The sequence below is a fragment of the Zeugodacus cucurbitae genome, chromosome 4, assembly GCF_028554725.1.
Source record: "Zeugodacus cucurbitae isolate PBARC_wt_2022May chromosome 4, idZeuCucr1.2, whole genome shotgun sequence".
In the NCBI taxonomy this organism is placed as follows: Eukaryota; Metazoa; Arthropoda; class Insecta; order Diptera; family Tephritidae; genus Zeugodacus; species Zeugodacus cucurbitae.
This window is the reverse complement of record NC_071669.1, coordinates 11,397,364-11,423,621: the sequence shown is the minus strand read 5'-3', so window position 1 is coordinate 11,423,621 and position 26,258 is coordinate 11,397,364. Positions and strand designations below refer to the sequence as shown.

Sequence of the window (26,258 nt, the reverse complement as noted above, 5' to 3'; positions counted from 1 at the left end):
TTACCGTTGTTTTGGCATTATTATCTATGCTTTTTTGTGTTTTTCGTTTTACTATTCTAAACAGCACAACAACCGCTACAACATTCGGAAATTGCCTACACAGTTTCCAGCGCAAAATTTGAATACTCACTCACCCCAGTGGCTTTGTATTCTTTGAGCGCTCTGTGTGTCTCTTCTTCACAATTTGACGCTTTTGTGTCTGTCTCGCGCTTGCATTCAATCAACTAAAACTCTAGTGAACTTGACTAACTAACTAACTAACAAATCGTGTATTTTTCTACCGTTTCCCTCACCTGTACCGCGTCAAATTAAAACTTGTACTAATTACTTTTGCCCACAATGCAGAGCGTATAGGCCGACCGTCAACGCAAAATGAGTCGCTAAGTCTTCATAATATGCCGTTGCAGCGCCTCACGCTACTACTTTTACCCCCCACTTCACGCTTAGCCCCCTCTACCGGCCTTTGTCAGTAATCTACATGTGTGTCTTCTACCATTTTAGCGCTTTACGCCTCGGAGCTACCGCTTTGCCGTCATTGCCTACCGCTCGCTTATCATTATTTTCGGTTCCGTTGCTGTCATTAACACTCTACTCTGATTACCCGCCACCCCGATCTTCGTCAAGCTATCGCTGTATTTTGTATTATCTTAGTCTCTGCTCCCCATTTTGACCAAATTTTATTTAGCACATTGGCATTGTACCGGCTTTTTTTACGGTTATCTGCGGCTCTCTTGCATATTTATTTACTCACATCAGAAATAGTACATTCATGAAATGTATCGCACTTTGTTTTGTTGTGTTTATTCCATTTTTAGGCAGATAATTCAGTTTGCACTGTCTAAAGTGTTCTCTACTAATTTTGTTTAGCTCTTATCTAGAGCACACCCTCTTATCTTGCATTTTGTTTTGTGATTGCGCTGTCACTAGATAATAATGGATTTGTTTTGGTAATGGGAGCTCAAAGTGAGGGACTGAGTGGGCGAAGATATCGCTAATTCTCCTAATAACATTAGAAGTGATCGCTCAAAAGCGCCTAAAAGTATGCCGATGTAATATAAATGTCTCTGATAAATTAAATACGCTTTATAATATCAAATGTTCTCTCTCATTCAGATTTTATAAACTATGCCTTGAAATCTCGTCCTCTTTACGATCTATTCATCAGAGATGACTAATGAGCGACCTCATGTCAGTCCTTTCTATCCAAAGATCCTAGTCATATTTTATATGCAGTCGATCAGATCAGATATCTATAAATACCCACAACTGTAATCTTGGTCATGCTACTGATATTAGTTCATGGTTTAGTGAACTTTAGCTTGAGACGAAGTTCGAGACTTTCGTAAAGAGTCGATCAACTCGACGCCTCGATGAATGATATTTCAGAAGACACTCGATTTCTAGGAATCTCTTCTGCAGAAGCAATTATGAGACGAGTTTCAAAAAATCTGATTTTTGTTCTACAGCTTCGGATTCCAGACAGCACAGGGATGACTGATTCTTGAGTTAAATGTCTTTATATATTCAATTGTCGTTTAAAATCCCTCTGTAATTGAGATTCCTTGAAAATGTGTCCCTATTCGATTATGAGATTCAGAATTACAATTCAGTTTCCTAAAATATGTTTCCCCTTCATATAAGACTCAGTAAGAACTATGTATGAAATGCCATCCATCTTTCGATTTCGAATTCTTATAAAAAGTACAAAATCTTTCTAATTAATCCAACTCACCCATTTGGCAGGGATTGCGGTTCCAGTGATGAGAACTCTTCTTCCACCTCACCAATGGTCGGCAACATATTTGAATGCCAGTAGAGATTGAAGTACGCCTCTGATGGTCCGGGTCCATTTATAACTTCCGGCGGTCCCAACTTTTCACCATCCTCACAATCATAATCGCGCTCAGCATCATTATCGACCGCACTGCCCTCCTCATCATCATCTTCACTGGAACTGGAGTAGTAAGTGGGTTGTGAGTCATTCACCTTAATACATTTGCCCACCACAGCTGGTGGCGGATCTTCATCATCAACGTTGCTCTCCAAATGCTGCTCGTGCTCAAAGCTAGATGGTGTCTTAAAAGTCGACAAAGTTGTGTTCGACACTGGCCCATCCTCTTTGCGTTGTGCATTTGGACTGTTCTTGCGTACCAGATCGAAGAGACTGGGCATTTTCTCATCCTCATTATCATTGACATCCGTAAAGGGTGTGCGCGGTTCTTGCGCCTTGCTTTCGTAAGTTTGTATTTTGAAACGGATTTCACGATTCGGCGAGACGCTTGCTGGTGGTGAGTGTTGTCTGAATGTCTGCATTGTTGGTGTATTATTGGGGGCTGGCGAGGATGTGGGTGATGGTGTTTGTGCGCTGCGTTCGCCAACTGTTACCGTAACCGCACCATTGGCACCCTGTGCGGTTTGTAATTTTGGTATGTGTGTCGGTGTCTTGGCCAACGATTGCACACGCTCTGGTGGTTTGGGTTTCGGACCTTTGACTTTTGTGGGTGTGGTTGTAACAGTAGAGGCAAGTATTGCTTCTGCCGATGTCGACTGTCCACTAAAGACGGGTATGAGTGTGCGTTCGGGACTCTTCAGCTTTGATTCGGCTGAATTCGTACGTTGTAGCGGCATTTTCAAACTCACTGGTGGACTGGACTCCTTAGACTTACTGCGATAGAGTCCAAGTTTCAGATCCGTTTCGGATTTTTGTTTGTGCGTTAAGAAACGTGGTATATTCGAAGGACTGCCAAGGTGTTTGCGTTCCATGGAGTTATCCAACTCGAGCGAACGTTTCGGCGAAAGCACAACCGGAATGCGCGATTTGTGTGGCGACAATTTACTAGTTTCAGTAGGTTTTGTCTTATCTGACGTCGGTTTGCGTATGGCGCTTGCAACGCTCTCCGTGGAACTGTGACATTCCTTATCCAAAAATAAAGCTGTCTGTTGCTTAATAGACGCCGCGAGTTCGGGACTCTGCTTTAGCTTAATTTCACCTTCAGTCTTTGCGCGCTCGAAGGAACGCTGTGAGTTCGGACCAAACACCGAAGCGATAGCCTTTGGTATTTTCGTTATGAACTCCTTAGCGCTATGTGTGTTCTCATGTGCGTTCGGTGTAGTTGGCGTATTTGCGGGCGTTTGGGGAAAGTTTGTGGGTGTTGTAGGTGTGCTGGGAGTGGTAGGTGTTTCGGGTAAATTCGGGGTATTTGCTGCCTTCTGCGCTGTCTTAGCTTGCAACGCCTCACTGGGCACCGTCGGTGGCGCCACTTGTATGGGCAGCTTAGTGGGTGTGGCAATTTTACGTGGTGTGGGTATGATAGAACGTTTCTTCGGCTCAACCGTTGGCGAGCCATTTGCAACCGCTTGTCGTGGTTTCGGTGTCGGTAGTATAACATTTGTTGCACCTGAAACCTGTGGTTTAAGTTCGACATTCTCATAGGTGTTCACCTTCTCCGTCTTAAACTCCACATTCTCGTAGTTGTTGCCTGGTATAAATGTTAACGGTTTCTTAGCATGTGTCGCTGACATTGTGCCCGCTAATAAATCCGGCATTACATCCCCCATTGTATCTTTCTTAAGACACTCCTCCAGCTGTACCGCTGCATTACCATTCACATTTACATTGAATTCTTGCTCTAGCATTGTGAACGGTTTGAGCACCTTTGCCAACTCTGATTTATTAATCACACTCTGACCATTTGTCAGCGATGTGTAGCTGGACAAGTCCGATTCCGAAGAATAGTTGGAGCTCATGGAGAATTTATCAATCACTGTCGAAATTGTGCTTGCAGTGTCATCCGATTCCGACTCTGTCTTAAGCGATTGACCGTCGGCGAAAAGATTTATGTAATACTCGGCATCCGGCGGCGGTGTAAAAGGTTTATCCACCTCGCCGCTATGTGACGCGCTCGTCGCGGTTAGTGTAATTGTCGGCGCGGCGCTAGCGCTGCTGGTAGCTAACGCCGTCGCCGCCACAGGCACCACAACTTTACTTTCGCCATTCAACGACTTACGCTTCACCAGCTTACGTGGCGGTACGGGTGGTGGTGGTGGAGGGCTGCCCTTCATTTGGCCATTGCTCATAATCACAGCTGTGCCGCCGCTTGCATCATTGCTCAACACACGCGCACCCGCCGCGCTGCTACCAACCGCATCCATATGCGTGCCACTAGCCAGCAGCAAGAGCTCTTCCTCCGTCTCTGGTTTGCGTCCATAACCGTTGCGCACCTGCAAACGTATAGCGACATTATCTTTCAAACAGCGCACACATTCGATGCGCGTCAGCTCGCAAACGCGTTGCTCATCGATGCTGACAATTTCGTCGCCCTCGCGCAGAGGGCCCCAACTGGCGCGCACTTTCGAGGCCGGACTATCCGCGGCGCAGGACTGTATGTAGAGTTTGTGCACCTTTTCGGCGCTGCGTGTGCCACCTTGAAACTTCAGACCGAACCCCAGACGTTCACCTGCCTGCCGGTGTACGATTAATAATTCCGTAGCGGCTTCCGCTTCGGTTGTGTGCAATAAACCATTTGTAGCGCCATTTGTTGCTTGCGACGCGCTTCCGTCACTTTGTACGCTGCCACCACTGTTTGTGTTGTGCAATTGTGTTTGATTGTTGATCGTTAGCACAGTTATGTACGAAGAGTCTTCTTCAACTGAGCTTTGTCTTTGCTTGACTAGCTGTCGGGGGTTTGTGTCTTTGGATGCGGGATCGTCTACTTCAACAACGGTTACATAGTCGTCATCGGTTGTTGGTGTCGTCGTTATCGTTGTGCTTGCGTTGGTCGTCGCCATCTCGCCGGTTAGTGGTGTATATCGGTTATGTTGAATAGCTTGCTCAGTTTTGTGTTGTGTTCCTTATTGCTGAATACGTGTTGAGTATTTGTGCGCTGGTACGCCGCCGTGGTGAGTTTGGTGCATTTAATTGTTGGTGTGTTGCGCTTTCAGCGGCGGTTTATGTATGGGCTAAGCTAAGCTCTGCACTTTGTTAGTGGTGAATTTGTTTTTTGACTATTAGCTATGTTGGTGTAGTTGAGTTCTTAGCTCCTATTGTTGCTGAAAAGAGATAAAGTAAAGCTTTTAATGGAAGTTGAGGTGGAAAAACATATACTTTTTTTAAGAAATATTTTTTTTAAGCGAATACCCCATTTTTAAAAAAGAGTATCACTTTCAAGTCATCTAAATAAACGGAAATCGTTGAATTGATATAGGGAAGTTAGGGGAAGGAAGTTACTAACTGATATCATCACTTTTGGTGCCGAATCAAGCAAAGCTTGGCTACAGATTCTCACCTAATAAGGCTATTGGTGACAGCTATATTCTCTAATTCGATATCTTTGGAATTCGAAATGGCTTTATATGTAAGGTAGGCCTGGTTAACCGACTTTTTCTATTTTCAGAGTGTAATAAAAAATTCTTTACCAAGCACAATGGACCTAATGATGGCCCAAGTGCAATCGCTAGCGGTAAAGCTCACTTTGCCTACCTTTATAACCAACCAAGGTGGTTTTGATAAGCCACGACCAAGTATTCCGAGAACTGATACCATGTCATAAAACTATGACAATAAAGGTGCGCTTCTAGTCGATGCTGGATAGCATCGGGCTGCAATCAAGATACCACCTTGGAATATTAACCACAATCTGAAAGAGTTTCGGCGTTGATTCGTGACGACGACACAATATAACCCTATACCAGTGGGTCCACCAGAAATTAAGGAACAATGGACTTCACCCAGTGCCTGGTCCGAAGAAGACGAGGACTTCTTTATTGTATGAAATGTTGATGGAAACCATTTTCGGGAAATCGAAAGGTGTGATCTGCTGAATAATTTGGCCATTACGACAAAGAATTGAAGACTGGGTCCATTTAAGCGTAATATGTAGTAGTTTCAGCGTTCGGAACATCGACACGACATGAACCTATACCAGAAGATCCACCAGAAACCCAGGAGACAATGGACTTCACACAGAACTAGGTCTGAAGAAGACGAACACTGGTCTATTGGCGAAAAGATGATGGAAACAATTTTCGGGGAATCGAAAAATGTGATCTATATCAAATACTTGAACTCTACAATGCTGAATTATTAGACTAGTTCGATGACGAATTGAAGATTCGGTACTTTTAAGCGTAATCTGAAGGAGTTTCTGCGTTGTTTCAGAACGTCGACACAACGTGAAGCTATACCACTGGGTCCACCAGAAACCCAGGAACAATAGAAACAATGGACTTCACCCAGAACCTGGTCCGAAGAACACGAAGACTAGTCTATTGGTCGAAAAGGTGATGGACTCAATTTTTTCTGGAAATCAGATGTTCAGATCTATCGAATACTTCCGGTCCACTATGCTGAATTATTTGGCGAGTTCGACGACGATTTCTCGACTGGATCAAATGATTCATACTTATTCAGATGAAGCTTAACGTTTCTGGTATTATGCTTTACAGTGAGATTGAGCTTTTGGTCGTTTTGAGTGATATAGACGATAAATATAGGAAATAGGCGTGGTTCTTCCCGATTTTACCTATTTCGACACCGTTACATCTGATGTTTTTGTATCATATGTATTAAAACAAAGATTTGGCACGTCTCTTCTAACTTTATCAATAACCTTTTACTACTATTCTCCCAATCTTCCCTCATGGTGATCAACAAACACTGCAATCAAACTCCTCACATGAAATTTGACCTAACAAACAAAAGACAACAAACTTGCAAACCGCCATAAAAAGTCAAAGAAGTTTAAAAAATGCCAAGCTTTCTGCTAACTGCTTTTGCGCCTTAAGCACTTTACCGGTAGCTCCCGTGGCAAAGTAATGCTGCTGCTTTTTACGAGCATTTCAAAGCGTATTTTTAGCACTCGTTTTTTTATGTGAACAGCCGATGCAATGTTGCCAATGCTTTGTAGAAGAATTGCGGTTAACAACGCGACGGCAAGCGGTTAGAACCTGCTTCAGCCGCACGCTCAGTAGTGCTCCAAAGCAGACTTGGCAATATTACTTTGAGTATGTGTTTGTGCATTTGTGTGTGCTGGTAGCATTCCTGTGTAGCACCTCAAAGGTGCACATTCTAGACGCGCATGCGCACAAGCTGACGACAGCAAAGTGATTGTCTGACATACTTTTTCATGATGGAGTGGCGTCGGCGTTCGCGACAGCTAAGCTAGCTCGCAGCTATTTATTTTTTTATTTATATGACAGTGGCTACATTATTGTTTGTGGCAGCAGCATGTTGCACCGCTGGCAATTCCATGCAACTTGCTTGTTGTTTAATCAGCGTATGTTTGGTGCCTCCATGTAACAAGTTGTCTGAAAATGGTGTTTGTTTGTCGGTATGAAGCCTTTGTTTGCCACAAGTTATTTGACTTAGTTTTCAAACGCAGGCGTCTGGAATGTTGGCTCGCATAAATTTGTTGTTATAATTTTATGGTTTAATGCGAAAAGCTCTAATTTTTCAGAAACTTTAAACTTCTCTAAGAAAGAAACCCTCCATAGACATTGTTTCGAGCACTTCGGCTTTATATGGAGACGGTTAGTTTCTTGGAACTAACAGAGACCAGCTTGTAACAAACTTTTTCCGTTAAAAGACATACTACAACTCGGGAGAACGAAATCATCCTGAAAACTATTTCAACCTCCAAAATTCTGGATATTTTTCTGCCCATAAAAAGCTACTCTTACGGATACGTAGACCTCAACATGGGCCGGTTATTCACTTCTTGTCTTTGGAAGGGTAGTTCCTCGGTAAAATCAGAGAACACGTGGATGCTGTATACGATGGATGCTCTTCGTTCGAGAACGAACGGTATCACTTCGTCGGTTATCACGGAGGATAACTTTATGAAAGTGGACGATCTCGGTTTGGTAGCCCGCCAATTGAAGTTGCGCAAGGTAGCTGACTCCATATTGGTCTAGACACAAAGCGAAATCGGGATACCATCTCGCACCAGAGTTTAACCATCTTTAAAGCCAATCTTAAGGAGTTTCGTTGTTGTTTCGAGATGTCGACGAAACGTGGACTCAGTCGAGAAAGTGGTCCTCACCCGGAATCTGGTCTGTGGAAGACAAAGACTGGTCTATTGACCGAAATTATGGACAACTTTTTCAGTTTGACGAAGAATTGTAGAAGAAATGGACTCATTTTGGCGAAGAAGGAAGTGTTTTTCAACCAAGTCAAAGCAACGGCTCACATCTCGGTCATCGGTAAAGGCGACTTGGTACAATTGTACTACGAACTGTTGCCTAATTCATCGAAGATGGAAAATATATTGAGAAATAAATCGAATTTTTTCCCAAATTCTCATAATTTTATTGTAGCCCCATCTCGCCCACATACTAAGAGAGTGTAATTAACTTATTTTTTTCTATAAAATTTTGATGGACCAAGTCTAAATTATAATTTATATTTATATTCATATTTGTCTGCAATTATTCCCCAGCACATAGAGTTCCTACAACTTGCAGCTTTTGCCCGGCCGCAAGACGCCTTTGCCCTATTCACATTGGCATGCTTGGTATGCGGTCACCTGTAAGCTAAAATTTTTCCAGTTTTCAATAGCATTTGAAAGTCAGTATTCTTGTTGTTGCTGTAAGCTAACTGTAGTGGCAAATAACCGAAAGTCATGATGGTACAATAACAAAGTACCGTAAAAATAAGCCAATAACTGTGAGTAGTACATAGCGAATTGAATGGAGTAAAGTAGGAGAATAGTGACTGGAAAGAGGTTTGAAAAAAAAAAACTAATGGTACCACCACAACGGTACTGTGAGATGCAGTGTTGCATTTTGAGTGTGTGGTCTCAACAATTTAGTGTTAGAATAAAGAGAGATAATCGAAGAGAGTTTTTCTTCGATTTATTGAGAGAAATTATTTAAAAATATTTAATGAAATTAATTTACCACAAAAGACAACAAAGAGCGCAGCAATATTTGTGGTAAAACAATATTTTTTTCTAAACCGCTTGTGTCAAGATTTCACTAAACTGCAAGTCAGCATCACTAAGCTTACATGTGCTTGTCTGCAGCTGATTTTCAACCTATAATAGATTTTTATTTTGTTTGCCTTTTTCTTTCTTTTTCGTTATTGATAGTAACTGTAACTGGTTGGCATTACATTCCACAGCGTGCTCAGCATTAGCGGCGACCTGTCGATTTTTGTGTGGGTGCATGAGTATTTTATGCATTTTCAAGTTGTTCCCTTGTTTCTCAGTTGTTGTTGTTGCTTTTTTACAAATTTTTCTATCTAAAAGCGGTAAGTTAATGACTGGTTTTTGGGTGAAATTTAAGTAGGAGAAAAATAAAAAAATAATATTACTTATTATGCCAGTTTAGACCATTTATAACAGTTGAGTGTTCGATTCACTACTTTTCAATTCGAGATCGGCAAGTTGATGACTGCTTTTTCGGTGAAAGAGAAACTTAAAATATTTTATAATTCATTAAACCAGTTTAAACCATTTATACCAGTTCTGTGTTCGATTCACTAGCTTTCAGATTTAAGGTCGGTAAGTTGATTACTGCTTTTTTGATAAAATTTAGGAAGGAGGAAAAATAAAAGTTATTATTATTAGTGATTATGCCAGTTTAGACCAATTATACCAGTTGTGTGTTCGATTCACTACTTTTCATATATGTATGTAGACTATAAGTGATAAATAAAATAATTATAAATCACTAAAATCAATGATTTTCACTTCTGCAGACCAACTTCCTTTAAAAAAGCCAGCTATGAGACTACTCATGAAAGGGTTTCTCACCAAAGCAACTCTGAAAGTAACTAATTTGATTACTCTCTTTTTCAAGTTTTAAAACTCAACTAAATAAAAATACACAGCAACTAATTACTTATCGTTCATTTTAAAACAAAAATAAAGAAATTTCCAACTGGTTTTCGTTAACTTACAATATTGAGACAGGAAGCGGCTATTAAGTGGTTAGTTAAGTGTGGCAACAACACACATCTTTTGCTAATTTATTTACATTTTACCTACACACAGTGTGTTTACTTAAGTGCTGCTACTATTAATATTACTTTTTTACGATTGACCGGTTTTTAGAACGGAAGAGGAAGTTGCCTGATGTGATTGAGCGTGTGGCAACAATGTAGGGAAATTAATGGGTTTTATATGTAGTAGAAGTTCTAGTTAACTAAAGAAGCTGATGGTGTTGATGAAGATGAAGAAGAAAATAGTTAGTTTCCCACAGAAAGCTATTTTTTGATGTTTTCATTTTTTAAATAATTTTTTTCTGTCTTCCTGCTGCAAAATCACTTTTTTTCCCGAACTCTTATCTTATGCTCGCATTTTATTTATAGCTTTACACCACTGAGACATTTTGGCTTCTGGCGAATTTTCGCTGATAACCTCAACAAAAGTAGCGAAACTAACATGAATGGCAACATGCCCACCCAACAACAACTACTTGAATTAACTAACTACAAAATTAACCAATGTCGAGTTGTGCACTTTTTGCTGAACATTTTTTTCTTAGCGACCCTAACAAACGTGTTGACTAACTACTGCGTGAGAATACTTTTAGCGCGGGTGCTGTATAATGGAGAAGACAAGTTTAAAGCAAAACTAATTTATTTGCATAATTTATGTTGCATGAGATTTTTATGTGACTGTGCGTGCGAGCGAAAAAGGTCAAGTTTTGTAAAGAAAATGTGTGGTAATACCATTGTTAGTAGTGCAGTAGGTGCTGTGGAGGTGGGGAATTGTTGACTTGACAATGAAAAATGTGGAAACATGTTGAAATGCGGCATAAGATTATACTTACAAAATAAACAAATAATTTCTGACAAAAAAGCATAATTAACAATTTATAGGATAACAAAAGAATTAGATAATATATATTATGATGATAATAAAAATGTTTTTAATGTAGAATTTATTATTTTTTTGCAACATGTTGCTAACAACATTAAAAAATATATACTCAATATAATATTATAATCGACAGTATGACTATAATATAGCTGGAATTAAATTAGAATTTTTTTGTACAAATGTTGCACAACTTTTTTGCAACATGTTTCTGCAACATTTAAAAAATGTTGTAAAATTGAAACTTTTAAGTGTTCTTAGTGATAGCTAACCACAAACTATCGCTGGCACATTTCAAAATTATGGTTGAATGAATAATTTTGCAATATGTTGCTAGCAACATTAAAGAATATTTACAAAATTATATATATTGCTAGCAACATGAAAGAATATATACTAAATTTAAAATTTACTTTGTGTCGACAAATGTTGCACAACTTTTTTGCAACATGTTGCGGCAACATTTCGAAAATTTTGTAAAATTGAAACTTTTAAGTGCTCTTACTGATAGGTAACATAAAAGAGCTTATATAGAAAACATTTCTAAAACATTCGTGAATGATGTTTAATATAAAACTTTAGTTATCAACATGTTGATAAAGTATTGTGTTTTGAATTACAGAATGATGCTCAATTGATACAATTTATCATAAATAAAATATCATTCGTCAATAAACTGAAGATATTATGCGTAATACCGTATACTAGAGTAGCCATGTATGCAACTATAAACATTTTAATATGTTATGTTGCTAGCAAAATTTTTTATTAAAATCAATGTAAGTCCACTATTTGTAGTTGTTATTATAATATCTTAATAAATTTATGTGGAATAAATAAACCTCAATACTTCAAACACTAAGACACAGCAGCATGTTGCTAGCAACATTTCAACTTTTTTATGGTATTTTAGCAACATTTTGTTCACAAATTCTTCTAATTATGATCATTAAATGATTATTTTCTAATGAAATGATTTATTTTATTAAACAATTGCTATTATTTCTCAAAAAAAACTGTAATTTTCGTATATTTACGCTCAGCAATGTTTCTGCAACATGTTGCTAGCAACATTTTGAACTTAATTCTGCGCAACATTTTCATTTTTTCTTGCAAATAACACTCTCCGCTGTTAGAAAATAACAAATTAAGATTATTAAAGTGACATTATACATATAAAAGCCACTGCGGTCATTCTTCTCACATTTATTATTAATAAACTGAAAGTGTAGCTAATTGCAAGATTTAATTTAAACGAAACGATCATACTATGTAATTAAGCATAACATATCGCTGTGTTTTAATTGAGTATTTCACTTTTTAAGCTCAAAGAAAGCTTTTGTACAAAGAAAAAAATATTGAATTTAAAAATTAATGAAGCTACCAATTAAATGCGATAACAATTATGTTTTAAATAGTTGCATTAAATGTTGCACATTTAAATATGCATTAAAAGCAATAATAAATGTTGCAAGTTAAACATAATCAAAATAATAACAGCAATAATAATAGCGCTGCAATTGCATTTATGGCGGCCAACATACACTTGACTTATTGTCGACAAGAAAGTTGGCAATTAAAGTGGCGCATGAAATTAGCATAATTCATATAACATATATAGAAATAAAAGTAAAAAATAAAAAATAAAAGATTGCAAACCAACTCAGCAACATTAAGTACAACACATACATATATTTCTATTTTTATGCACACCACTATAATATTTTTGTTATCTTTATGCACACATATAAACCACTTGGCATGTCATTAAGGCTATAAAACTCAACAACAATGGCACTTAGTTGCACGAGATTGTATGCAACAGCGATTTTTTCTCATAATTTGCAACATACGAGTACAAACATACAAACACACACACACACAAACCTTTTATGCACTCCAATGCACACAAGTTAATGTTGTTTGCATTTTCATTTACTGAAATTACTGCTGCAAATATGTTAGCAACTTACTTATGGCTTAAGGCTAATGATTAGTAGTTGCTCACTTACTTTGTTTGTTAAATTTAACGCTTTGTGTATGCGCATGTGTTTGCCTCTGCTTTCATATAAAAATGACAGTGAATGCGTTGCTTATTTACATAAATGACTGCAAAACACTTTTAATTGTGCTGTATGGCTTGCTGCAGTGCATACAGATAGTTTATGGTGAAAAAATAGCGCGCAATAAGTGTAAATAAAATGACGGAAGAGCAGGCAATGAAGCCATTGGTTGGTTGATAATTTGAAATTTAAGTTTATGACGCCTATTTGCATAAGCGGCAGTAATGTTGCTAGGCAAAAAAATTTTTGAAATCATGCTGGTTGTTAAATTTAATAAAATGGAAGGAAATATAGTATAAAAAGCAAATGTTGCCTATAAACATGTTGCAGACACAAATGTTGCGCAACATTGATGGTGCAAAATTTATAAAATAAAAAAATTTAAATACACAAAAATGTTATTCAAAAACATTTTTAAATTCATGTTGTTAAACATGTTGCAGAAACAAATGTTGCGCAACATTATGATTAATATAAGTTTTAGATTTAAATATAAATATAGACAAGATGTCATGTTAATCAAATATTAATTTTTCATTAATGTTGCTAAACATGTTGCAGAAAAAATGTTGCCCAACGTATTTTTTTTTTTTATATTATATACTTAATTATAAAATTATATATACCATATTTTTTTCTAGATTTAAATTCAAATTTAAACAAGATGGAATTTTCACCAAAGTTTTATTTAATATTCATGTTGCGAAACATATTGCAGTAAAAAATATGTTTTGCAACATTTATGATAAATAGAAGTTTTAAATTTAAACACGATCCAAGATTTATTTTAAATACATGTAAAAGAAACATATTTTGAGCAACAAATATGTGCAACATTTAGGACACAACAAAGTTTTTAGATTTAAATTTAAATTTAGAAAGATGGAATTTCAATCAAAGATTTATTTTAAATACATGTTGCTAAACATGTTGCTGAAAAAAATGTTGCGCAACATTTATGATAAATAATTTTTTAAATTTAAATTTATAGAATATGGAATTTAAATCAAAATTTGATTTTATATTCATGTTGCTAAACATGTTGCAGAAACAAATGTTGCGCAACATTTTTGGTAAAATTATTAAAAAGTATTAAGCAAGGTGAAACTTTAATTAATAACTTAATAGCTTTAATTAATCTATATTTTTTTTATTTATATTATTATAAATATGTTGCAAAGATATAAGTTACGCAACATTTTTAGCGCTAAATAAATTTCAAAAAATTCTGTTTAAATAAATATAATATAATATGAGTATTGCTAGGAACAGTGTTTAAGAATTTTCAAAGTGAGCTTTGCTGTCATAAAAAGCTTTGAAAGCTCTCTACCTACCGCTTTACGTAAAACTAAACTTTTTTTTGCAGAATTAAAGCGTCTTATTTCTGCAACAAATATTCGTGTCTGACATTATTTTTTGCTTTTCATCAATTTGCTTCATTGTATTTTAATTTAAAATTAAATTAAATATAGTTGACCTTCCAGAAAACTTGCTGCTGCCATACTGAACGAGTATACTGTTCCGTTCAAATGACAAAGTTGAGTGAAGATCTGTCATGCAGTTGTAGTTGATGAAGCAGAAAAATAATAATAAACAACAAACAATTTCGAAAAATTAATAAATCAAAATAAGCGCTGAACAGAAAATCGATTTTTCACGCCTAACAACGCTTCAAGTTCAAACAACAAAAGCCAACGAAATTGATTAGCGGAAAATCAAAAAAGAAAATGTTGCGAAGTCATATTGTTATGGGAAACAAAAACAGAAACAGAAAAGCGTATATAAGGGAGTTTCAGTAAAAAAATATGTTGGTTGAATGCCAATATATATAGAACTAGGTGTGTATATAACGGATTTTATCATCCATATTATAATGTTGACGGTGTAAATATTTGATAACAATGGCATTTATGGCAATATTTTTCCGATTTTTGTAGTTTTACTATCTCAGCTTATCTCACATTACAACTTTTTCATATAAAACGCAACCGTGTAGGAATTTCGAAATCAACAAAAGTCATACAAGCTCTCTCCCTCTTCACCCTCTTTATCTCCCACTCCACCACAATTCCACTAACATACTTCCATCACTTGACAACGCAGTAGTGCATTGCCTTCTCTTCCCACATGCTCCACTGTGACATGCGTATCCAAGGACATTGACTAAGTGCCGCACATTGTTATCGCTTGTAAACTGTCAACGCTGTGAATTTTTCAACTGCCAATGCCAACAGCAATAATCAGCAACGCAACACTGCCGACATACAACTCTGTAACCGTGTAACCGCATTTATCGGCCGCCTTTGAAGATGTTTTGTTGTGCCTTGACTGGCTGGGATGTCCTTTTGGAGCTTCGATTATCGCATTGGAATGCCGACTTGTTAGTCAACATTCGTATGTATGTATGTATGTATTTATGTGTAATATTCGGACTATGGTTCGCCTGTGTTGTTGTTGGCGGTGGTAAATCGCCGCATAATTGCCATATATTTTTTGTCGTGCAATTATTTGCTGTCTGACGGCAGACGACAAAGTCGTTTGCGAGACATGTTGGGATTTGCTTGAGAGACTTGTGGGTTTTTGTGACGACAAATGGGGATTGTGCGGTGGAGGAGTGAGGTGAGAGAGAACATGCAATATTCTCAGAAGTAAAATAAAATATAAAAAATAGTAAAGCTCATATTGATAATATAATTGTGTTATTTTTAGTAGAAATTTAGAGAAAATAATTATCTAAACTAAAACACTGAGTTTTCACAATAAAATATTGAGCTTTCATTCGAAATCATCTAAAAAAATTAAATGAAATGTTCTCAAAATGCATATATTGAATTTTTAGAATTATTTCAGGCATTTGCAAATTATATTTTTAGATTAGTTTATTCATACTATTAAAATGTAATTCAATATTTTTTTTCTTTTATTTAAAGCGTGTTACATAAAAAAGCTTTCACATTAAAAATTGAGCTTTCATCAGCAACTAGTGTGCCTTATATGCATAAATCTTCATTTATCAAATATTTTGCCTGTACTTTAAAGTTATTTATGAAGCCTTTCATACTAAAAACAGCTATTAAGAGCTTTCACAATAAAATTAATGAGCTTTCACTCGTACGTTTACATACATTTATATTTCCAAAATATAATTAATGAATTTTTTGATTATATTTGAAGCATGTTATGTATAAAAAAAACTTTCATATTAAAATATTGGAGCTTTCATTCGTAACAAGTGTGCCTTATGTGCATAAATTTCAATTTCTGTAATATATTGTTTGCACTTTTATGTTATTTCTGTACTAAAAACTGCCACTAAAAGCTTTCACATAAAATATTTGAGCTTTCATTCTAACGTTCACATAAATGTTTATTTCTACAATACAATTCATGCATTTGTTGGAAGCAAAAAGCTTATTTAGGAAAAGCTTCCATAATAAATTATTGAGCTTTCACTCTAAAATAGCTTGAATATGCTTTAGAAGCTTTCACAATAAATAATTGAGCTTTCACTTTTAATACAGCGTTCTCTAAATGCAAAATGCAGGAAGAGCCCACGTCTGAAAAATATGATTCCCAAAATATTGAATAATAATTGAATTATCATCTATATATATATCTTATATAACAGTAAAACAAATGAAAACATTTCGAAATAAATAGTTTGAATTTATTATTTAAAGTGTTCACAAAAAATAGATTTGTATATAAATATTATAGCAAAATAGTTAAATAATTTAATAGAATTATATAAAGTAAAAGCTCTAGGCCCGCTTATTTGGAACAATAACAGGCATCCTTCGTATTTGCAGAAATCCAATCCAAGTAGCGACTGACACGAGTATAGACACCTGGAGAATTTGGACGAGCGCAGCCATAACCGAAAGAAACAACACCAGCCAATTGGAAGATACGATCACGCACGATCAGTGGACCACCGCTGTCACCCTAAAGAAACGAAATTTTTTATGTAAAAAATTATTTGAAAACCAAGAGACTAGAGAAGTGATTGAATATGAAAATCTCTCACTCTTCTTCATAAAAAAAGATTATGAGAAAATTAATTGATGGAAAAGTGAATGAAGAAAGGTAGAGGTTTTTCAGAGAAGCAGATGACATCGAAATTACGAATAGTGGATTCTCAACACTAAAATATGTTTTTTTCGCACCTGACAAGCATCCTTGCCACCTTTTTCGACTAAACCAGCACACAACATCGTGCTCACAATCATCGATTTATACGAAGTGGCACGACATTGTGCATTCGTGATGATCGGTACGGTGACCTCACGCAAAACGCTCGAGACACTGCCATCCTGAGTGGTTAGACCCCAACCAGCAACGATACCCTGTAATTGAAAAAATAAGTTTATTTATAGTGAAATATAAAGGAAGGTCCAACATACCTCCTTGAAGTCATAATTTTGCCTCCTCAAAGTTGGCAAACACACAGGACGAATGGGGTCCTTCAACGGAATGGGCTTATTGAGCTTAATCAATGCTATATCGTTAACCAAAGTATTCGTATTGTATTTTTGATGCATAATCAATTCGACGGCATTTCTTGAGAAGCCCGTACTCTTCGAGGCACGATTAAGTTGCAATAGACGCACGGAGATCGAACTGGCCCTTTGTCCCATGACACAATGAGCAGCAGTCGCTATGTAGCGATCATTTATCAATGCGCCACCGCAGAAGAGAAAACCATTCATGAGTAGTTGTGCGGTCCAGGGGTATTTATTGATGCGCACAACACTGCCGCCCACGATGCGATTGACATTAGGGACGCCGCAAGCTAGATGAAGATGACAAAGAGCCAAGAGAAAGAGGCAGCAATAGATTAGAGAAAAAGTGAGCGCCCGTATAAATGTTATGAGAGAGTTCACGAGGAACGGAGAACGTTCGAAGAGAAATTGAAGTGTAGAAAATCTTCAAAATTAGTAACTTTTTTTCTTTTCTTAACTGCAAAACTTACAGCATTCAGCACATTTATTGAAACGCAAGGCTTTCGTGTCATCATCGCTGAATTCATCACCCTCCAAATCACTATTGCCCAACACCGAGGAGAGTATCTGCTCTTTCTGCTCATTGATAATGTCATCGATGAAGTCGCCCATTACACCGGGTGGCGGTGTACCACTAGGCTCAGTGCTGTCATCTTGATTTTCCACCGGCAATACGGGTATGCGCGATGGTGGACGTGGATAATAGTAACCGCTGAAATTTTGCTGCGGCACTTGTACGACGGGAGGTGGATAATAGTAGCCGGCGTTGTTGTCATTTGCTTCGGGTAAAGCAATTTGATTGTACGGCGGTTGGTAGGAGTAGCCGGATTGCTTTGGGTAAATGAAGGATATTTTATTATTATGAGGATAATTTATATAGACATAGGTGGAGTTTTTTTATAATTATTTTTAAGAATATTAATTTTTAATTTACCATTTTTTTTAATTTTAATTTTATTTAAAAATATCTTCAAGAAACATTTTTTTATTTTTTTCTGAAATTCTTTAAATTAAAAAAATATTTTAGGTTTTTTTAATTTTGATAGTTTTTAATCTAATTTTTTTTTAATTATTTTAATATTATTATTTTATATTATTTAATTTAATTTAAATTTATTTAAATTTATTTTATATCATTTTATTTTATTTCATTTCATTTCATTTCATTTCATTTCATTTTATTTTATTTTTTTTTTTTATTTTCTTTATTTTATTTTATTTTATTTTATTTTATTTTATTTTATTTTATTTTATTTTATTTTATTTTATTTTATTTTATTTTATTTTATTTTATTTTATTTTATTTAATTTTATTTTATTTTATTTTATTTTATTTTATTTTATTTTATTTTATTTTATTTTATTTTATTTTATTTTATTTTATTTTATTTTATTTTATTTTATTTTATTTTATTTTATTTTATTTTATTTTATTTTATTTTATTTTATTTTATTTTATTTTATTTTATTTTATTTTATTTTATTTTATTATATTTTATTTTATTTTATTTTATTTTATTTTATTTTATTTTATTTTATTTTATTTTATTTTATTTTATTTTATTTTGTTTTATTCTTGATTAATTTAAATATTTTGACCGCACTTTCATTAACTCCCACCATTACAGGAATTTACTTTCATCTAATTTCACCAAAAATTTTCCAACACACTCACCGCACTTGCTGTGCTTAAATAGAGCACCATAACGGCCCACATAACGCACTTTAATTGCCACATTTTCTTGATTGACACTGACACTTGGCACCGTCAATTCACTGACACACAAAACTTTAACACTGTTTCACTTTAGAAAGAATTCACTTTAATTTTACTAAATTTAACTTTATTCCGTTTAAAGTCCGACCCGTTTTCCCGAAGACCTACCGGGCTACATCAGGCTCATGGATCAACTAAAGGAGAAAGTTGCCCTGGGTCGCTTCTTATATGCCGCAAGAAGTGCTGCTCGGTCAAGTTCCTAGTTACCTTTTACGGATTTGCGAAAACAAAAATGAAACTAAATAAGAAATGAAAAAATTAAAAAGAAGAACGCATGAATGCTTTCGATTATAAATTGCTCTTAAGTTTTGCTATTCTACTGACGTCTAGACGCACTTTATCAACTTCTTTAAGACTGCTCATCACAAATATTTTGATTTTATTGTATTTTAATTTTATTCTTGTTTTCCCCCACTTGTTAAATCGGTCAAAAAGTATTCATCAAAAACGCTTAAAGCCATGCGCACAAGTCTCCAATCACGAGCAAGTGTAACTGATTTTTAATTTTTTTTTGTATTTCAATTTTATCTTATGCAGCATATTCCCTTTCTAGACGTCTAGTTGTGTATCTTCTTTCATTTATCTTCACTTTTAACTACTTTGTTTCACAAATTTATGCATTTATTATTGTTTTTTTGCTAATTTCTTGTAGCCTCATTTTTCAAGATGCTTCATTTGACATTTGCCTCATCTGCTTGACCCAATTAGTTTTATGTTCTTTTTTTTCTAATCACAAATTTTGAAAAACTCTTAAAAGCTCTGCTTTGTTAAGTGTGCATTTTTAATTACTTTTTTTTTACTTTTCTAATTTCTTTTCTTTCATTTTTATTGTTCTTCTTATGTGCTTTGGGTCAAGCTTTAACTGTGTTGCCAAATTTAATTTGCATATTAGATTTGCATGAGGTTGCATGCTGTTACTAACATATTTTTGGTTTTTTGCCAACTTGATTTATAATAAATTTTTAATTTTAAATACCCTGTGATTGATGCCCGTAAAGTACATCTATCATGTCACGTGACACAATTTTCTGTGTCAAATAAAACAAATATTTTGTGATAAATATAATAAATTAATTTTCAGCGATAAAAAAAATAAATGATGAAAGGTTTCAGTACGTATTTTCCCTCCCCGTAATATTATAAATTCATTTGACATCGAATTTGTAATCCGTGACCCCGAATCCCGATGAATTTTTACAAAAGATGCCCGCCAGATTGTTTTTTTGTTTTGGGGTTATATCAAAACCCTGCCCTAGGGACGTCCGATGAACGTCGAATTCGGATTCAGCTAATCCAAAAACATAAACTAGACATAGTAAGACTCCCTGGCCAGAACCAAATTTTTTTGGTGACTGTAATTCATCATTACTCTGACAACCCTCTGTCACTACTACCCATTCTGAATAGAACTGTCCGAGAACTACCAATTCTGTATATTTTTTAGTCATATGAAGGCTAGTCAGAGACTAATATTTATTGTGGTAAAAAAATATAATCAGTTAATTGAATTGAAATATATATTGACCGATATATAAGATATATAGTTAACCAGAACTTATAGAATCAATATTTTAGTTCTATGGACTGAACTGATTTTATAAATTTTTGGAAACAGAACATATTATTATCTGGAAAAGACGTTCACTTATTTATCATTTCATTAAAATATCTCAGAGAAGACAGACCCCTATAGCGAGTGTCGACTGGAAGTAGAATAGACTTCAGTCGATTTGCTATTGTGTAACTTAATCGACAAAATTCAACAATTTCTAACACCTGTCGACAAATGAGTGATTGAAGAGCATTCACAGTCAATGGTTGAGCGAGTTATCGACGCTTACAATAGCACCACTTGTCGATAATCGCTCAGTTGTCTCTTATTTACTGCCAGTCGACAGACCCAATAGGGATGACAGCCACTACATTATGACCACATGTTCGGTTTTGTACAAAAAGATGTGCATTTTTATATCATTACAAGAACATCTTTAGGGTTCACTAACCCATTTGTACATTTGTGGTTGAATCGGGTCTCAATAGCCCGAAGACACTTTGACAAGAAATTAAATTCTTTTAATAATATTCTTTTGTTTCTTTATTTTATTTGGTTGCTTGGTGGTTTCATTAATATGTTTAATTTAAGTTGAGTAGGTGATTAACCTTCTGCATCCGAGCCTGAATCCGGGGCTGCCGGTCTGCCTCCTGGCTGGCAAAGTGTAGGAATTTTCTCCTCGCAGGTGCTAAGGTTATACCGCCATTACACGGTCGTCAGAGCCTCGTTTGTATAGAAAACAGGGGTACCTCGCGAAGAGGAGGTTGATATTTGGGAGGGATATGTTGTGTGTTCGCATCACCAGCCCCATTAAACCCCCCTTTTTCTTATTCTTTTGTTTTGAGGCCCTGTGTTCCACCTAGGAACTTTGGGAAATATATATTCTTTTGTAGGTCTCTGGCTGATATCTATAAAATATATTAGGAGTTTGAACTTCAGAATTCTGACCGAAATACAATTGAAACTTCATTTCCAATGTAAAAAGCTCTGAAAAAGCTCCATATTAAAGCTTTAAGCTTTTCGAAGTTCGAACTTGCGCTTTGTTGAACCCTAACTATATAGAATAACACCAAGATGTACATTTACTTTAGGTTAGGTTCGAAGGCTGTTCTCCAAAAAGGAAACACACTTAGACTATTAAGGACAGTCCTTTGGTAATGCCAAAAATTTGACACCCTCACTGAAATTTAAGACTCTCCAAAGCGCCTACCAAGAACCTACCACAAATCTGCAGAGGTTTTTTACTTCTATATCCGCTAATTTTCGAAAAAAGGGATCCAAGGAACTATTGCCTAGATCTCACAAAGGCTGCGCATTCCAAAATGTTGAAAAGGAAAAGATTCAACCTCATCCTCTTGCAAGCAGCTTCTGCAGCTAGCATCTGGTAAAATTTTTAATTTGACCGCGTGAATCCCGATAAGGCAATTGCCAGTTAAAACTCCTACAACTAGAGAAAGATTGACCTTACAGAGGGTGAAGAGTTCCCTTGAGCTGCACGCCTAAGCAGATTGAAAATGTAAAGCAAGCGCCTAGGATTGGTATAAGTGCCCAATATAAGTATGTATTATAACTAGTCCATTTAAGACCATGTCTTCGAAAATTTAACCCACCACTTGAATTTGTCATTCGGAACCAAAAAAATGGAGTAAACTATAGTAAAAAGCAGTATCTATAGCTTTTAGAATTAGCAACAAGAACAATAAAGATCTTATTATTATCAATTTTGCAACAAATTGCAAAACGTCCTTGCATAAAAAGCTTCCAATATCTTCCAATATATCCAACTTTCGCAACAAGCCACCACGATGCATCGGCTGCCGGTAATCAAACGAAATAATTACGCTGACAAATTATGCGATAAGATAAGCAACTAAGCGAGGTTGTTGTTGTAAAATTTTTATGCAACATTTTTTATTGTTGTTGTTGTGTATATGCTATTGACTGATTTCGCATTCTTTGACGTTTTTGTTGTTATTATTATGCTTTGCTAAAGCCGACAATCAGCAAATTACCGACATCTCCGATGGCAGCGCCGATAAAATTTGACTGTTGCAAGTCGGTAGTTATTTTTTTTCTGAAATTTTATTACGATTTGCTTACTGTTGTTGCTTTTGTGTTACTCATTTAGCCAAGTTAGAGCTTTTAAAATGTTTTTTAGCGGCTTCTAACTGCCACAATCACTGCTGCTGCTGCTTTCGCAATAGCCGCGCGATTGCGGGCGATAAGATTGTTGCCACTAAGCTTGTAATTGCTGCTACTTACTGTGCTACTTTGGACATAAGAAACAGCAGACGCATATATAGCTATAAACACAAGTCTACGCACAACCAGCTGCTGTCTTAAAATGTTGTTACATTGTGCTGGCGGCTATTTTTGCTGCTGTTTATGTTGTTGTTGTATATTTTGTTGTTGTTGCTACGCTTATCTGTCGTTTGTGCTTGGTCTTCATCATCCACTTCCAACATCTTTCGTGCTGACCCAGTTCAAAGCAAGTGGAACGAATTGGCCAACAGCGTGTGGAAGACAAAAACAGTAACAACAACTACTGCTTAAATAACAAAAACAACAGCGCCAGCATGCAACTTGCCCATTAGTTAGAACCCAAAAACAAAATAACATTTTAATATAACAACAGAAAGCACTTGTTGCAGCCAAAAGCACCGTTAAATGCCTGCTTTTGCCCAATTCTTGGTTGTCTCACTTCCGTTTGCTGTGATTTTCTTCATGTGATTTTTTGTTTTATAATAAAAAAAATCCAAAAAAATATTAGTTTTCTTTAAACATAAATTAAAAAAATATTAAAAAAAATACAAAAACAATTTTGAGAAAAAATTTAAATTTTTAAAAATAAAGAAACAAATATTGAAAAAATTTAAATACAAAAACAAATTTAAAGAAAAGTTTAATTTTTTTATAAATTTGAATTTTAAAGAAAATTTTAAAATTAATATAAATTGTTTTTGTAAATTTTTTCAATATTTTTTAAATTTTGTTTAAAGAAAACTAAAAAAATCACATAAAGAAAATCACTTTTTATAAAACTTTTTAAAATTTTCAAAAAAATATAAAACTTAAAATTAAAAAAAAAGAAATTTATGAACAAATTTTGAAAAAAATTATAAGAATTTAAAATTTTTCTAGAATTTTTTTTATTTAAAATTTTTCTTTAAATTTTTTTAATTTTTTTTTCAATTTTTTTTAAATTAATATGGATTTAAAAATTTTCTCTAATTTTTGTTTTATACATTTTTTTCATTGTTTTTAGTGTATTTCTGAACTATTTTTTCAATTTTTTTTTATTTTTTTTTAATTTTTGAAATTTTATTTTCTAAATTTTTTTTATTATAAAAATTTAAAATTTTTCTCTAATTTCTTTCAATACTTTTAATTTTTTTTTTTATTAATAAAAATTTTAAATTTTTCTCTAATTTTTTTTTGTAAATTTGTTTCATTTTTTTAATATATTTCTAAATTATTTTTTCAAATTTATTTTTAATTTTTTTAGATTTATTTTTTTTAATTTTTAAAATTTTTTTTCTTTTATTTTATTTTTATTTTTTTCCAAGCACCACTAATTATAATAACAGTAGCCGCTAGTGTGTCTAAATGTGTGGAAAATTAGAGAGCATATCAGCGAAAATGGTGAAACGGTCACTTTTGTGCACTCTGGCGTGGCGAACGGCTAATTTACATACAAAATGCTTGCGGCAAGTTCGGCGCTTAAGTCTTTTGTTTGGCAAACGCAATCTTCATTTTTTATTTTTTATTTGAAAAAAAAAAATAAATAAATAAAGAGAAATGCTGTTATTTCTGCTATCGGCATTAGCGCTTAGCCTTAATCTCCGCAATGTCAGCGTCGGCGGTCAGCTTAGTGGCAGCTCAAATAGTGAGCTTGGACAATCTAAAGCACCAACAAATGCACCCTCATTTATTAGTTGGAAACAAGTTTATTCGCTTTTTATTTTCATATGTACATATCTATTTCATTCTTGCCATCTCGCATACTTTGACATTCACATAATTATTTTTACGTCTGTTCTTTAACAAATTTTTGTGGTTTTTTCTTGACTCTGACACTTGAGTAACTTTCGAATGTGCGTTTGTTAGGCGGCCATAAAAAAATTTAGCCGCTTAAGAATATGTTTTTTTTTTTAAGAAAAAAGAAGTGTGTGCGTCTTTGCAGCTCAAGTGATGAGTGGCAGACTCATCTCTGCTTGTTGTTGTGTGTGCGTGTTTGTGCTGAGATGCTGCGCATTGTTGCTCTGCTGACCTAAATTCGTTAGAACTTCTTTCTGGTTTTCTCTCATTATCATTTTTTTTTCGAACGTAGTATGCAGTTTGTTGTAGATTTTATATTCATTGAAGATACATCATTGAAGATAAATCAAATCAACTGATCATAATTTTTACTACCGGATGCTGAGATCTTTTTATTAAGGATATGGAGGCTTCTAGGGGATAATCTTCTCAAGAAAAATATATCCACTTAATTTTCACATAATCATCAGACAAATACGTCTCCTTAATTTCATTATTAAATAAAAATTAAAAAATCTCAGAGTTTGGCCGATATTTACGTAAAAAGGAAGTCATGGGCACTGAGGGGCACATATTCGTTATATGGGGTCTCTAAAACCCGATACCAGATCACATAATCAACAGACAAATACGTCTCCTTAATTTCATTATTAAATAAAAATTAAAAAATCTCAGAGATTGGGTGATATTTACGTAAAAAGGAAGGAATGTGCCACTGAGGGGCACATATTCGTTACCTGGGGTCTCTTTTATTTTTCGGGGACTACAGGAAGTTTTTATCAGATTTTATCAAATGTTAATACCAGAACACACGATTATCCGAAAAACACGCATCATTAATTTCAAAAAAATATTTCAGCCGTAGCCACTAAGAACCACATATTCTATAAACCGATTTTGACCATTTTTATACACCTTGAACTTACTATTTGTTCCATGTCCTCTTATGATATCTTTATTTATTTTAGGTTAATTAATATTTTAGTTAATATTGTGTTATATAAGAAGTGGGAGTGGTTGTAGTCCGATTTCACCTGTTATCAAAGCATGACATGGTAATGTCCATATAATATTTTGTGAAATCACAGTGATGAGATTTAACCCACTTAGTCATAACCTTTTATAGTTTTACGCTTAATGGTCTTTTGTGGGTGACAATGAACCAATTTCGCGGAGGACAGACAGACATCAAATGGTCCTATTAACCTCATCAATTTGATATACATAACTCTGTATCTATCTTGAATAAGAGAACACAACTAATAGAAACATCATAAAATCCTGTTAATTTGAGTTGATAGAGTTCCAGCCTTTATATTTTCAAGCATATGTGGACAAAATTACTTATATTAGTTCTCCAACTATTTTCAATTCTCCTTTATATTTTATATTTCTTTAAAAAAAGAAACTTCTACTAAGTATCTCTTCAAAACAATGTTCTCAAGCCTATCAATTTCCAATACTGTCATGATCATCGTAATTGTTAAGTCATTTATACTTGTCTAG

At 34.8% G+C, this 26,258-nt stretch overlaps 2 protein-coding genes across 4 annotated transcripts in view; both read right to left on the bottom strand.

The window, feature by feature from the left end:
• Positions 1-26,258, bottom strand: part of LOC105209798 (PDZ domain-containing protein 2) — a 306,815-nt gene that overhangs the window by 264,451 nt on the left and 16,106 nt on the right. For 2 of the 3 annotated variants that reach the window (XM_011180400.3, XM_054229738.1), the window contains exon 2: positions 1,733-5,049. In XM_011180400.3, coding sequence (XP_011178702.2) covers positions 1,733-4,788 — 3,056 coding nt within the window. In that variant the 5' untranslated portion in view covers positions 4,789-5,049. Of the gene's footprint in view, positions 1-4; positions 34-1,732; positions 5,050-26,258 lie in introns of those variants that run through there. The other variant, XM_054229739.1, reaches the window with a different exon arrangement.
• On the bottom strand, positions 16,588-19,406 carry LOC105210840 (trypsin-1). Its single transcript, XM_011182001.3, has 5 exons — positions 19,061-19,406; positions 17,856-18,216; positions 17,287-17,675; positions 17,050-17,229; positions 16,588-16,828 (listed from the first exon to the last, which is right to left on the bottom strand). The coding sequence occupies exons 1-5, from the start codon at positions 19,121-19,123 to the stop codon at positions 16,655-16,657; spliced, it is 1,167 nt and encodes a 388-aa protein (XP_011180303.1). The 5' UTR covers positions 19,124-19,406; the 3' UTR covers positions 16,588-16,654.